At 34.3% G+C, this 16,392-nt stretch overlaps 1 protein-coding gene across 1 annotated transcript in view; it reads left to right on the forward strand.

Moving 5' to 3' along the window:
• bys (Bystin) overlaps positions 1 to 16,392 on the forward strand; it is a 74,370-nt gene that overhangs the window by 14,949 nt on the left and 43,029 nt on the right. The window contains exons 2-3 of the mRNA XM_089101718.1: positions 1,304 to 1,495; positions 8,662 to 8,817. Of these exons, the coding sequence (XP_088957844.1) occupies positions 1,304 to 1,495; positions 8,662 to 8,817 (348 nt within the window). The remainder of the gene's footprint in view (positions 1 to 1,303; positions 1,496 to 8,661; positions 8,818 to 16,392) is intronic.

The raw sequence follows: 16,392 nt of genomic DNA on the forward strand, positions 1-16,392 counted from the left end.
ACAACCTACATTCACATACTAAACTCACAACCTACATATTCAATTGTGGTCATGATTTGTCTAATGATATTCAAAGACAGAAGCTATCAACTGACTTAGACATTTATAGGTGAGGATTGCAACTTGGTAGTTCCTAATTCGAACATAGACCTCAAATTCACCTGACACACATAAGTTCTATAGCAAGGGTACTAAACTCATGGTGCCATTTAAATGTCTTATCACAAGCAAATCCCCTTTTGTGATAACCAAACTCTAGAATATCGTAGTGAGACCACGATTAGTGTTTGGAAAGTGCGTTTCTATGGTGATTAATAAAATAAACCAGGTTGCCCTCGAATAAATCCAAAGACCGGCAGAAAAATGCATCAACGAGCTTAAAAATAATGAGCACACATTCCATCTGCAGAGCCTTAAACTACTCACTTTGATATACCATTTATGAAGGGGTAACATCATAATGAAACTGCTTGCCCAATCATCAAAACCAGATGTCAATCAGAAAAGCTGTTCTATATGCTGATTAAGAGTTGACATGATAATGAACCAGCTTGCCCAGTCATCATAAACCAGATGTCACTCAGCATAGAAGTTCTGCTTGCTTGTAATTACAAGGAAAAGGAATAATTTCTTCTCTAATCGCATATAAGCCTATGGAACATTCCAAGATAGACAACTGCAGGTTCACCAAGCATTGACACCTTCAAAGCCAATCAACAAGGAGTGACTAAACAATGGCTCATGCTCTGGGCTGCAGAAGATATTTTGCATCATTTTCATCGCTGACTGGCATGTGCTGGACTTGCCAATATCACTAGCAAGTGAGCTTCAATCGTTTAAATTCTCCTGAGCAGGAACCTTAGTCAGAATCATTAAATTGAGACAATAATATTTGAAGCTTTATTCTTTATTTTTTTTTTTTTTTTACTCTTTTAAACAATGCCATAAAGTTGCTTCGCCAAATTGAAAATTCCAAATAATAAATGAAGAAAGAATAGTCAAATACATAATTTTTTCAATAATATAGCAAATGATTCAAAAGGTATTTAAAAAAAACGAGAAATTGTAAATTTCTATCATATTAGTATGCTGGTGTATTGGAGGATTTCCTAAGGGATAGAAAAGGCTATTAAGTATAAATAAATTTTATTTATGGGATCAAATTTTAACTCTTTGGTGATACTATGGATTGATCCTAAGGGAAAATCCACCTTATCCTACTCTGTCTAAATATGATAAGGATTTTATAGTTTTTTTTTTATAATTGTCGTAGTATATATTCATTTATGAATAAATTTTGTAGTATGTCCATGAGAAGGAAAGCCGAAAGATTTTGGAACAGGCAAGGTTACAACAACAAGAATTGGAAGAACAGCTTGGGACCGCATCACGACAGGCTCCTACACTAGGCCAAAGCAAAGCTGATAGTGATGAAGAAGATGAGGTTCTTGAGAGTGGACAGGATGAGTTTGACGAAACATTCTATGATGACTTGGTAAGAAAGGCTGTTTAAACTACAATATTTCGTTAGTTTTGAAAAATTATTCTTTTTAAACTAAAATAGCTAATAACCGTCTGTAGGTGTAAGTTATTTGACATTAATTTCAAAGGTGTTGCTATCCAGAGGGCAATAGCAGTTGGAGGAGGACCCCATATGTAACACCTCTGAGCCCCTTTTCTTGCAATTTGTATTAGTTGCTCTTATTTAATATTTATCTTTCATTTTATTCCTTACAGATATTTACAAAGTTGTTGTGCTTCAAATTTTCTATTTTACCCCATTTTACAACTCAGATGGGTCTAAACAGTTTAAATCTTTCGTGTGTTCTATATTACTCACACTTTGTAGCTGAAAAGTGCTTGTTAATTTTGTACTCATAACCCCTTTAGCATAGAAAGTAAATGATTAGAATCTGGGTTCTGTGCTCAAACTTTGGTGTACTCAATATTCCTCGCAGTTTATAATTCAAAAGTTCTTACTAAGCAGATGCTAATAGCTCCTTTAGTATCAACACCAAATGATTAGGTTTCAGGGACTGTGCTCAATCTCAGGTTAGCTCAATCTTCCTCAAACTTTATAATTCAAAAGTACTCACCAAGTTGGCACTCATAGCCTCCTCAACACAGAACTTCATAGTTAGGATCTTCATTGTGTGCTCAAACTTCCTCACACTATGTAGCTGAAAAGTGCTTGCCAAGTTTGTACTCATAACCCCTTTAGCTTAGAAACTAAATGATCAAGCTCTGGGAACTATGTTCAGTCTAGCTAACTCTAGTCTAGCTAACTTAAAAAAAAAACTTTTTGAAAAAGAAGGTTTTTCAAAGATAAGTAAAGAGAAAAGAGAAGAAAAGGAAAAATTAAACAGTAGACGCACAGAAATAACATTTAATATTGTGATTCAAATTTAAAACGAACTGAAATCAATATCAATGAATATATAAGACCCAAAACAAACGTAAATTATAATCAATAGTCAAGTCAGACTAAAAACGAATTAAAAGTGCCAGAAACGAAAGTAGGGCTACTGCCCAACACCTTCGAAAGGCCAAAGTGTCATTTTCGCTTTGCTGAAGAGTTTTTTTTTTTCCAGACTTCTGTTTATTTGTTGAAATTTCAATATTTATTTGCTCAAACATCAATGGAAAAAAGTACGAAAGTCACAATAATAATGAAGATTACTGAAAATCACTAATAAAAGTCAAATTGACTATTTAATACTTAATGAATATTTAGTTTAATATTTGATCTATTTCTGGAGAACTCAGTCGTTTAGGATTTGTTAATATTATGCAAGAGAAAACTTAGATAAAATATTTTATTTGAATTACAGCCCAAATGACGCTTTGATCTTTCAAATGCTTAGGGAAGTTAGCTCTAATCTTGTTTATGGGAATTTCTGTTTGTTTTAAGTTAGAATCGATAATTCATTGTATTATTATTATTAATGTGGGTGGAATCACTGAGCCGACGCTCAGGCTACAAGGGCTAATTTCTTCAACCTCCCCCCCCCCAAAAAAAAAAATCTTCGGATACGGGAGTACAGGACAAGGAAGTAAAATTTTCCATCTTTATCATATACCTTACCTACTGTTGGATCTTACCCTCCGCATCAACATCTTCCTGCTTAGGATCCAAGTTATGAATGTTTACACTCTGTGTCTGATCCTAGTCGGACATTCTTCACTTAAATGCTTTATTGTTTCTTTGGTAATGTGGGATTTCCAGCAAATTGAGCTGTCTGGTCTTCCAATTCCTGCAAGATAATTGGGAAACTTCCCCATTCCTGTATTGATGTTGATGATATATTTATATAATGATATTTATTCCATGAAGACTCGGGGGTAACTTTTTTTTTAATAATTTCTTATGTTGGAAAAGTTTTTTTTTTATTTATTAATATATGTTCGTTTGTAATTGACACAGTTTTTCTTATTGGTTAATAGAAGGAGTTTTTGTAAAACGTTTTTGTTTTTTTTCTCATTAGAAATTAAAATTTTTCTTGCTATTTATTTATAACAAATTTTGATTATAGTTTATACCAGAACTTTGTACGAGTGGAATATTATTCAACTAATTTCTGCTTCTGCAGGGTTAAAGCCATTCTAGCCACCATCCCGTTACAACCCTGACCATTTCCTCTCAACATACACTGAAAGTTTTTACTCAGTTTCCATAAGCATTCTTGAGATATTGCAGATAAAACCTTTCGATAATCTTGAATGCACATACTGATTTAGATTTAGTGCAACATTCCTACTAAAATGCCATGAAAGTCTTAACTTAATGCCCTTAACCGTTCCTGGGATAATATAGATGCGTCTTTTTGACGATCTGAATGCACTGCACTAAGTGTCTTTTGAATCAGCCCAGCACCCCGCTCAATGCGCCCTGAAAGTTCCAACTTATCACCTTTAAGCATTTCTAAGATATTGCAGATAGGCCCTTTTGGCAACCAGTACGTGCATAACGTCTTTTGTTTTTTGTCAACATGCCATGAAAGTTTTAACTTAAGACCCATAGTGTACCGCCTTCTGAATTAGTTGTAAGTAGTCAAAGTTGCAGTCGAAATTAGTCCTAGTTGCAGTTGTGAGTACCCACAGTTGCCATTAGTTGTAGTAACAGGTAATAGCGATAAAAAGTAGTCGCAGTCAAAGTCGGAAGTAGTTGCAGTCCCAGTCGTACATAATCGAATATTTGCTGCAAGCAGTCGCAATCGTTGTCGTAAATATTCATAGTTACAAGTAGTTGTTCTCAAAGCCGCAAGTAGTTTTAGCTGAAGTTGCAAGCAGTCGCGGTTGCGTGTTAATAGTCGCAGTTCAACAACCCCCTCAACATGTTTCGAAAGTTTCAACTTAGTGGTGTAAGTCATTCCTGAGATATTGTTGATACGTCCTTTTGACAGCCTGTATTCACGTAGTGTATATTCATTTAATTCAACATCCATCTCAATATCCCTGCAAGTTTCACCCCTATAACTTTAGCTAGTAGTAGTAGTAATAGGACTATCAGTAGTAGTAGTAGTTGGTATCGTAGTTGTAGTAGCAGTAATAGTAGTAGGAATAGTTGCAGTAGTAGTGGTATGTACATACTGCCTTTTGGCTTTTTAAACATGCCCTGAAAGCTTTAGCTTAATAGTACGAGCTGATCCTGAGATATTGCATATACGTCCTTTTGACAACCTGAGTGTACATAGGGTGCCTTTATTTAGTCCAGCACCCCCCTGGAATTTCATGGAATGATCCTGGAATTTCATCCATCTTGGAATTTCATTTGAATACCATAGTCTTAGTAATTGTAATAGTTGGCAGCTGTAGTCGTACTTTTTGCAATAGTAGTAGCCTGAGCATTGTCCCTTTTGGTTAGCTTAACACCCCCCTCAGCTTTCTCTGAAAGCTTCACCTTAATGCCCGTGAACTTTTTAGAGACTCAAACCCAAATGTCCCCCCCCCCTTTCCCCATAACAGCATCCTATATATAGATAAGAGGCGCTTTTGCGTTGCCTATGAACACTGAAAAAAGGCATTACAAAAAAATTCTTTTGTTAACCGAAACACTAAAAGTGTCAAATGAAAAAAAAAATATAACAATTTAAAGGGAAAGAAATTAATTTAAAAATATATTCCCAAAAAAGAAGGTTTTCAAAGAATAGTAAATAGTTCCATTAGACCAAGAGGAAGAGAAATATAGTCAAATATTATTCAAGCGTAAAACCGTGCCCCAATACGGACAGAAATTAACTCAAACCGGGTAAGAAATAACAACCCCTATGCCTAAAGAATAGAACGTCATTTGACGTCGCTAACATTGCTACTATTTCTAGAAATTTCTGTTCCTGGCAAGTTTGACTTGTTTGTTTATCGTAATTTCTCTTGGTTTTGGATTTCATATATTTATTTTTATAGTGATTTAGTTTCGTTGTACGCTGGAAATATAATTTGACTTTATTTCTTCATATCTTGGTCTAAACTACTTTTCGTTTTTTTTTCAGTAGTTTTTAACGAGCATTAAGCGTCATTTCAGTACCTAAGCTAAGAGAGTATGAACTGGGCTTGACAAAAAATATATCATCAAAATATCGAATTAAATACAAAATATAAGATGTCTTTCGAATCCAAGCTGATAATTTTTTTTTTTCAGTAGTTTTTAACGAGCATTAAGCGTCATTTAAGTACCTAAGCTAAGAGAGTATGAACTGGGCTTGACAAAAAATATATCATCAAAATATCGAATTAAATAGAAAATATAAGATGTCTTTCTAATCCAAGCTGATAATTTTTTTTTTTCAGTAGTTTTTAACGAGCATTAAGCGTCATTTCAGTACCTAAGCTAAGAGAGTATGAACTGGGCTTGACAAAAAATATATCATCAAAATATCGAATTAAATAGAAAATATAAGATGTCTTTCGAATCCAAGCTGATAATTTTTTTTTTCAGTAGTTTTTAACGAGCATTAAGCGTCATTTCAGTACCTAAGCTAAGAGAGTATGAACTGTGCTTGACAAAAAATATATCATCAAAATATCGAATTAAATAGAAAATATAAGATGTCTTTCGAATCCAAGATTATAATTTTTTTTTTCAGTAGTTTTTAACGAGCATTAAGTGTCATTTCAGTACCTAAGCTAAGAGAGTATGAACTGGGCTTGACAAAAAATATATCATCAAAATATCGAATTAAATAGAAAATATAAGATGTCTTTCGAATCCAAGCTGTTTTTTTTTGTTTTTTTTTGTATATGTAGGAAAGTTTCAAAGCAGATGTTTTCTTGCTTTTGAGGGTCCTAGGCTCTATTAAAATGGGGAAAATTACCTAAGAGCAAATTGTTTAAAAATAATAGCGTAGGGACTAATAACTATAAAATAAATTCATGTCAGGTTTGATATAAGATGAAACCAAGAGGAAAATTAGTATTTTTTTATACGCAGTATATGTGCCTGCTTTAAACAATTAACTTTAAGAAAACAAATTTAACCACTTCTTGGGATGTAGACAGGAACCAGATTTGACCCCTCCCCCGAAATATTAGATGGTATCTTTTTCCTTTATTGCAAAATGCGTGTTCTGTCAAGTTCAATTAAATTTGTATAACTGACAATGATTCAGTTTGTTGAAATTCTGATCGTCGTTTCTAAACATGTATATTTTCAAATATCTTCCAATGATAATGTTTAGTCCTTTTAAATTTTCATTCTTTGTTTGAGTAGTTTAAATTATTTATTTTCTTTATTTCCTAATTGCTTTGAGGATATTCTAATATATACCCTCATTCTAGATTGTACCTTGAATCTGTTTTTTTTTTTTTTTTTTTTTTTTTTTTTATCATGACGTTGAAGGTTAAGACTTTTAGGGTCATTAAAAGTCTTAGAGCTCTTATACGGCTTAAAATAATTAATCTAGGCTAATCTATTTAATAATCTAAGCTAATCTATTAAGTTTAGTAAGGGAGATGAGAATTTTCAAAAATTGCCAATTTTAATATGGTCTTCTATCGATAAAAGCCTTTTTTAGTCACGAAACAAGAAGGGCTCTGACTGAAGTGATAAAATAAAATTATATGGTGACATTGAAACAGAGCTACCATTGAAAGCTATATTTTAATATAGCAAATTTATTTTACATAATTTAATCTAAAAGTTATTATAAACAAGTTATACTTTCAGTATTTACCTGGAAAGGGATACTACCTCTTAAACTAGACTTTTATTTTTGACTTTTAACTATCACTAAACCTATTTTCGATTTTTTTTTTTTTTTTTTTTTTTTTTTTTTTTTTTTTTTTGGCCAACCGTTCAGGTCTAAACTTAAATCAGGTCGTCTTCGGTCGGAGTGGGAGGATGTCGTAAGGAAAATGGGAACTTTCTGGCAGGGTATTAAGAGTGAGGCTTTGAATAGATTTGGATAAAGAAAGAGCATACGTAGCTGTGTTGGCCTCAGGTGGCTTGGTCCTGTGGTGAGTTGTTAGTAGTATTAGTATTAAGATTACCACTTCGAAGATATTCTAGATTTTTTTTCTCTTTTTCTCTTTTGATTTTGTATTGATTGTATTGTAATTGAATATTGATTTGTATTGTAATTGATTGTTGTAATTGAGGGGGGGGGGGCTCAAGTATAACAATTAATTACAATACAAATCAAAATTCAATTACAATACAATCAATTACAACAAATTTTGCTGTTTTCCACAAATGTTTCTTTTTTTAAGTTTGGAGCCCGCTCCTACAAAAATTCAATTGCTGCATTTCTTAATTTTTAAGATATATGGCTGTGTAAATTTATTCTTCCCTAATTCAAACAATTAGATTTCATTTTCACAGTCCCTGGTTCTTGAAAGTTTGCTTTCAAATTATATTTATATTTTGCTTGTTTGTATTTTATTTTAAGCAAAGTTGTATTATCTGTTGCTTTCAAATATAATTCTCAGAGTTGCTTTCAAATTATATTTATATTTTGCTTGTTTGTATTTTATTTTAAGCAAAGTTGTATTATCTGTTGCTTTCAAATATAATTCTCAGAGTTGCTTTAAAATTATATTTATATTGTTCTTGTTTGTATTTTATTTTAAGCAAAGTTGTATTATCTGTTGCTTTCAATTATAATTCTCAAAGTTGCTTTCAAATTATATTTATATTTTTCTTGTTTGTATTTTATTTTAAGCAAAGTTGTATTATCTGTTGCTTTCAAATATAATTCTCAGAGTTGCTTTCAAATTATATTTATATTGTGCTTGTTTGTATTTTATTTTAATCAAAGTTGTATTATCTGTTGCTTTCAATTATAATTCTCAAAGTTGCTTTCAAATTATATTTAAATTGTGCTTGTTTGTATTTTATTTTAAGCAAAGTTGTATTATCTGTTGCTTTCAATTATAATTCTCAAAGTTGCTTTCAAATTATATTTATATTTTGCTTGTTTGTATTTTATTTTAAGCAAAGTTGTATTATCTGTTGCTTTCAATTATAATTCTCAAAGTTGCTTTCAAAATATATTTATATTTTGCTTGTTTGTATTTTATTTTAAGCAAAGTTGTATTATATGTTGCTTTCAATTATAATTCTCAAAGTTGCTTTCAAAATATATTTATATTTTGCTTGTTTGTATTTTATTTTAAGCAAAGTTGTATTATCTGTTCTAGCTTTGATTTCATTTAATTTTTTTTCAGCAAATCGACGCCGAGGATGAAAGGGCCCTAGAGCAATTTATGACCAAAAATAGTCAGCCTCGTCAAACACTGGCCGATATCATTATGGCGAAAATACAGGAGAAACAGACTGAAATACACACACAGTTCTCAGATACTGGAACTGTTTTGCTACAGGTATTTTTCTGAATGAAATTAAAATATGTAAATAACAATTATTGCTTTTGAATTCGTTTTTAATGGGAGGACCCATTATTTACATGATTTCATTGCAATTCGTTTATAAATGGAAAAGTTGTCTCGTCTAAGAAGTTGTTTCAGTTTTTTTTTTTTTTTTTTTTTTTTTTTTTTTTTTTTTTTTTGAAGCACATTATTTTTTTTCTCTTTGTTTTTATTCCTAGATTAGCAGCGCTAGTTGTGCTTAAATATTTGGTTTACCGCTAGTCTTTTAAATCTCCCGTCGACAGAGAAACTTTTTGTGATAACTTCCCCAGGAATATCGTTCCAAATCAGTGGGGAACATCTTATGAAGCCCTTCTTCAAGTACTCTGCTCTCGGCATGTCAACCGTGCTCTCGGCGTGTCGGCGCTACATCAAACCTTACACTAAATTCCTGCAGGTTGTCTGGTAAAGCCTGTGCTTTGAAGCAAAATGTAACTTTGTGAATGAAGTAAAAAATTTCCAAACAATCTCCAAAATAAAAGTAAAATTTGTAAAAATGTAGATAAAGGGCTGGGCACACGTATGTGATTTTGGGAACCAATTTCAGCATCAGTGGACAAGCAATAGCAGCAAGAAAACATTTTAGAACGAAAAATTTATTGCGCGAGATTTTCAAAACAAAGAATCATGGACTCAAATAGTCAACTGGATTTCATTAATAGTTGCATGATTGATCTCAGCTTAATTTTCAGTTTAGGTCTCAGCTCAGTAGTGGGGTCTTTTACCACAGATACCTCTGGCTGACTATTTATTTGTATCCCCATTTTTTTGTGATGATCATGATGAAAATCGGCACTGATTTCGTAAATCAGCGCCGAAAACTAGAAAATTTTTCAAGCTCAAATCAACGCTGATTACTTCTAAAATCGGCGCTGATTTAGAAATCAGTTACCGAAATTAGCTACGTGTGCCCAGCCCCTAAATGAAGGATCAATGGTCTTGTCGATCAAATAAGTAATCCAAGTTCACTTGAAATAAATTCACAATAATTAAAAAGTTAGTTCGTACATTTATTTTTTATCGACTCAAGACAGTATCTCTCAAATCTTTAATTTTTTTGGATGGTATTTCTTCCTTTGTTTCAAACTTTACCTGTTTTCCAGCAAGATAGAAAAACATTAACCATAATTCAATAATTAACCTTAAAATACCCATTTTAAACTAGCCCCTCCACCCCAAAAAAAATCCTTCTTAACATAGTCCCATTAAGTCAACAGTAAATATTTGAAGTATTGGCAATTTCCTCTTTGACATGCTATATTGTCCGTGCAAAAAATTAGCTTCCTTCGCGAACAAACCTCCATGAAAAATCCCCTCCGCCTTGGACAGTACCCCCTCAGGAAAATCCCCCCGCAGAAAATTACCTCCCGGCTAGTGTCTTCCCGGATGTAAAATTGTGCAGCAAAAGAGAAAGTAATACAAATTAAAAAGAAGGGACTGGAATGTTCTACATGTCTATGTTCCAAAATACAGATAGAATGTAACGTGTAGACCTATTGTAGGTCATTTATTTTTATCTATTTTTTCTTTCAGTTCTTCTTTTCGTGTTTTAAAGGGGGATTGAGTAAGATAAGTGTTTAAGGAAAACAATTTACTTGCTAATTTGAAGTAAGGAATTCAGTCTGTTTGGATTTGTTTTGTTCTGGCTTGGGCTTTATTGAAATGAATTTGAAAAAAAAGTCCCTTGAAGTTACTTTAGATAGAAAATCTTTCTGATGCACGCCGTGAACGCGTTCACGATTGCAAGGGATGAACTAGTGTCATCTACTATGGATGCCTGTATCCAGGTCAGGTATGTATGCCAGTCATGTATGCCTGTATCATGGAAAGTAATTACTCTAAACTTCTTAGGCCCGGCCTGTATCTCTGTGCACTTCTATCATAAGACAATAGGGCACTTCTATCATAAGGCATAAGCCAATGCTTCTACAGTTGCCACTAATTTCATATTTTCAAGTTATTTTCTGTAACCTTTATCTTGCCCCTAGTATGATAACGCAACCCCCCAACACGACTATAAAGAAGTAAAAACATAAACCTAAATACTATCAAATTATCTACATCATATATTCTCAAGGGCGTATCCATGGGGGAAGTAGGGGGTTTGAGCACACACAGCCCGAAATTTTTGTACGGCTCGGTAAAACGTGACAAAAATTAATATAAACAAATTTTTGACGCCTTTTATGTACCCCCCCCCCCCCCGCCGAAAAAAATCCTATTCTACCTGTATTGTGAAAAATATGTAGGTAAAAAATATTCCAGTATACCTTCTTTTCTTCATTCTTTTGTCTTGCTTTCCATTTGGCTACGCAATTATACATGTGGGGGCAATTTTCTGGGGGGTGTTAGTCTAGAACCTGTCCTTATCTAGGAGTTTCTTATTGGTTAAAAGTTTGATACGTTATGTTTACCTATTTAAAGGCCTGTTTTAATTGAATTAAAAAACACAAAAACCGTATTTCAATTTAAACGGCTTTATTAGAATGCTAACTTTCAGTGCAAAATGGGAAAATGTATTGACATTGGTCTTTTAATCATAGCATGGCAATGAATTTAAGTTTGAGAGTTTTTGTTCAGACAGCATTATATAGAAGCTTCTTCGAGTAATTTTAGACAGCGTTGCCAATTTACAAATTGTAATGGGAATGAACTTTTATCAATCAGAGGCCACGCTATAGTGTTGCGCTATAGCCTACAGTAAATGCCATACAGCTCCAATGTTTTATTGTTAATTTTTTTTATTTTCTTCTCAGAGGCACTTCGTATGGAAGGGGTCGCGGGGACTCATTCGATTGGAAATCGAGAGTTGTAGTGCCTTTTTTAAGAATCAAAAGTGATCGGAGGGCAACTAGCTTCCCCCCCCCCCATGCCCTTTTTCCCCAAATACATTTGATGAAAATTTTAAGGTAGCCATTTTGTTAAAAATAGTTTAAAGATCATATAACAAAAATTCCGGCGTCGACTCAACCCCCCAGGGCCCTGGGGCAGACGTTGTAAATTATGCCCAGGGGTAAATATGGTTCTTATAGTAGGGATGCTCGTATAAACCTCATAGAGTTTCCATGGTTAGTTTCATGCAATCTAATAAACCATGACTAGAGTCTCATTAGTTTCCATGATTGGAAACTAAAAGTTCTAGTTCACGTTTTCAGAGCCAAAGAGATCGGAGAGCAACTAGGCCCCCCCTCACGCCCTTGTTTTCCCCAAGTGCATCAAATAAAAATTTTTAGATAGCTATTTCGTTAAAAATAGTTAAAAGGTCTGATAACAAAACTCCGATGTCGACACAACACCAAAGGGCTCGGGGACAGGCGTTGTAGGATGTTCCCTGGGGGTATATAATGTTCTTATGGAAGGAATGCTCATATAACCTTCAGAGAGGGCTCATTTGATTGCAAATTGAAAGTTCTAGTTCACTTTTTAAGAGTCAAAAGAGATCCAAGGGCAACTAGCCCTCCTCCCACGCCTTTTTTTCCAAAACCCAACCGATAAAAATTCTGAGCTATGTTTTCTACAGCTATGTTTTAAAAAATATTTCAAACATAAGATAACAAAAACTTCAGTGTCGACACAACCCCCTAGGGCCCGGGGGCAGCCGTTGTAAGTTATGCGTTTGGGGTATATATGGCTCTTAAGGAAGGGATGCTCGTATAAAATTCAGAAAGGGCTCATTTGATTGGAAATTGAAAGCTCTAGTTCGTTTTTTAAGAGTGAAAAGTAATCTGGGAGGGCAGTTAGCCTTCTCCCACGCCCCTTTTTCCTTAAATGCATCAGGGAAAATTTTTTAGATAGCTATTTTGTCAAAAATTGTTCAATGATCAGATAACAAAAATCCAGTGTCGACACAACCCCCCAGGGCCCGGGGAAAGGCGTTGTAATTTGCCCTGGGGGCAAATATGGTTCTTATAGAATGGTTGCGCTTATAAACTTCAGAGAGGGCTCAGTTAGTTTGAAATTAAAAGCTCTAGTTCACTTTTTAAGAGTCAAAAGAAAAAAAAGAGTCAAAAGAAATAAGAAGGCAACTAGCCCCTCCCCTCTCCACGCCTTTTTTTCCGAAACCTATCCGATAAAATTTTTGAGATGTCTTTTTTGTTGAAAATGGTTCAAACATCAGATATTAAAACTCCTGGGGTCGACTCAACCCCCCAAAGCCAGGGGAAAGGCGTTGTAAGGTATGCCCTGGGGTTATATATGGTTCCTATAGAGGGGATGCTCGTATAAACTTCAGAGAGGGTTCATTGGATTGAACATTGAAAGTTCTAGTTCACTTTTAAAGAGTCGTAAGAGATTGAAGGGCAATTAGCCCCCCCCCCCACGCCCTTTTTCCCCAAACCCATCTGATAAAAAATTTTAGATATCCATTTTGTTAAAAATAGATCAAACATCAGATATTAAAAACTCCGAGGTTGACACAAACCCCCAGAGCCCGTGGGCAAGTATTTTAAGTTGTGTCCTGAGACATATAAGGTTTTTATGTAAGGAGAGGTCATATACACTTCAGAAGTGGCTCATTTGATTGAAAATCCTTATTACCTTTTTTATGAGTCAAAAGGGATCGGATGGTATCTACCCCTTCCCACACACACGCCCTTTTTTCCATATGTATCCAATCAAAATTTTGAGATTGCCAGGTTGTTTGAAGTAGTCGAACGATCAGATACCAAAAATTCGGGGTCAACATAACCCCCTCGCCCAGAGCCCAGGGGAAGGGTTGTATCTTATGCTGCGGGGCATATAAGGTTTTAATGGAAGAGGTGGTCGTCTAAACTTTGGAGGGGACTCAAATGACACACCCCCTAGCATTAAATCCAACCCCCTAATATCCTCTCATTTGCAGTGCAAATGGGAGGATAGCTCTATATAGCATACTGCTTGTGTGTTGTAAAGTTATTGTTGTGTGTGTACGTAAAGTTATTTTAGTTTTTCAAATTAATTTTTTCTGTTACTAAGTTATAGGCAATAGAAAACTAAAGGTTAATACAAACAAACATACAATAGATACTAATATGAATAAATCTTAAAACAAGTGAAATGTATATTGAATGTGCAAATTAAGCTTGAAACGAACAAAAATCACTACAAACAAGAGTTTGGGTATCGCCTTCTTCTCTTAATTAATTAAAAAAAACTTTTTCGATAAAATAAGTTTTTCAAAGAAAAGTAATGAACTCCATTAAACAAAAAATGAGCAAAAATAAAATCAAATAATCTACCAAGCTCGGAACTACCACAAATCAGAATCGATAAATAAATGAAACCCAAAACGAACAGAAATTACAATAAATAACCGAGTCAAACTCAAAACGAGCAGAAATTAACATAAGTTGCATAATTGACATAAATTTGCAGAAATTAACATACATTTGCACTTTACTGAAAAAATATAAATGTTTTAACTTTTATAACTTTAATAAATCAAATAATATTAACATTTTGATTACTCAATATCAGTATATGTAGCCTATATTAAACTGACAATGCACATTCATTTGTATTTTTTTTCAGTAAAGTGCAAATTATGTTCTGGCTTTGGGAAGGCATAGGGGTTTTTGCGCCCAACTTATGTAAATTTCTGCTCGTTTTGAGTTTGACTCGGTATTTATTGTAATTTCTGTTCGTTTTGGGTTGCATTTATTTATTGATGCAGATCTGTGGTAGTTTTATGCTTGGTAGATTATTTGATTTTATTTTTGCTCATTTTTTGTTTAATGGAGTTCTTTACTTTTAATTGAAAAACTTATTTCGTGGAAAAAGCTTTTTTAATTAATTTCTGTTCGCTTTATAGTGACATAGTCTTTTCATAGAAAAAGAAAATAACACTTTAAATCTTTTCGTTTTTTGAAGAATTTATAGTTTGGCCTGCTATTTGTATGCTGGAGAAAAAGTTTCAGCAATTTTTAACGACATACACCCTCTTAAAAATCTGGGACACAAATAGTAGTGTTTAATTTAGTTTCATACCTCCTCTAGTTGACCTGAAAAGGAATTCTTGATACCATTCGCCAAAAAAATCTGTGTACTTTCTTTGATAGCTTTGATGCACTTAAACTATTTTGATTTGGTTAAATTTTAAGAGCAGAAGTAGCCTCGAAAGTTTGAACATAATTTCCTCAGTCGTTCTTGGGATACTGCTGATATGCCTTATTGGGAATTAGCATTATCACAGTGCATTTTGATGTAATCTTAAGGCAACATTTGGTTTTTAACCATAATGGACAAATGGGTGGGTGGGCATGGAAGGATGACTAGTTGCCCTCCAATCACTTTCGACTATTAAAAAGGGCATTAGCCCTTTCTATTATCAATCAAACGTGTCCCTTTCGAAGTTCCCACGACAATTCCTTCAATCCAAAGTGCCCTGGGCTAAACAGCAACAACAACAAAAAATATCACCAATCACTTTCGACTATTAAAAAGGACATTATCCCTTTGAAATTCAAACCGAATGAGCCTGTTTTGAAGTTTCTACGACAACGTCTTCTATAAAAACTTATATGCCCCCAGGGCATAACTTAAAACCCTCGCCCTGAGGGCTGTGGCGTAGTATCCTCTTCAAAAACATATTTTCTATCCGTAAATAAACTACGCTGAACAAAATGGCTATCTCAAAATTTTAATTGAATATTTTTGGGGGAATGAGGCATGGGGGGGGGCTACTTGCCCTCCAATCACTTTCAACTATTAAAAAGGGCACTAGCCCATTGAATTTCCAATCGAATGAGCTTTTTTTTAAGTTTCTACGACAACGCCTTCTATAAAAACATTATATGCCTCCTGGGCATAACTTCAAACCCTTGCCCTGAGGGTTATGGGGGAGTGTCCTCCTCAAAAACATATTTTCTATCTGGAAATCAACTACGCTGAACAAAATGGCTATCTCAAAATTTTTAGTGGATGTGTGTGGGGGACGGATGGGCGTGGGGGGGCTAGTTGCCCTCCAATCACTTTCGACTATTAAAATGGGCACTGCCCTTTGAATTTCCAATCGAATTAGTCTTTTTTGAAGTTTCTAAGACAACGCCTTCTATAAAAACCTTATATGCCCCGAGGGCATAACTTAAAACCCTTGCCCTGAGGGTTATGGGGGAATGTATTTCTCAAAACATATTTCCTATCTGGTAATCAACTAGCCTCCGCTAAACTAAATGGCATTATCAGAATTTTGACTGGATGTTTTTGGGTGACTGATGGCTTTGGGGGGGGGGGGCTAGTTGCCCTCCAATCATTTCGACTATTAAAAAGGGCACTAGCCTTTTGAATATCCAATCAAAAGAGCCGCTTTTGAAGTTTCTATGACAACCCCTTCTATAAAAACCTTATATGCCCCAGGGCATAACTTAAAACCCTTGCCCTGAGGGTTGCTAGGGAATGCCCTCCTAAAAGAATATTTTCTATCTGGAAATCAACTAGCCTACGCTGAACAAAAATGTTATCTCAAAATTCTGATTGGATGTGTTTGGGGGAATGATGGGCGTGGGGGGCTAGTTGCCTCCAATCACTTTCAACTATAAAAAAGGGCACTAGCCC

The sequence above is a fragment of the Artemia sp. Qi Xiang Cuo genome, chromosome 15 (genome assembly GCF_049724085.1).
Source record: "Artemia sp. Qi Xiang Cuo chromosome 15, ASM4972408v1, whole genome shotgun sequence".
Lineage (NCBI taxonomy): Eukaryota > Metazoa > Arthropoda > Branchiopoda > Anostraca > Artemiidae > Artemia > Artemia sp. Qi Xiang Cuo.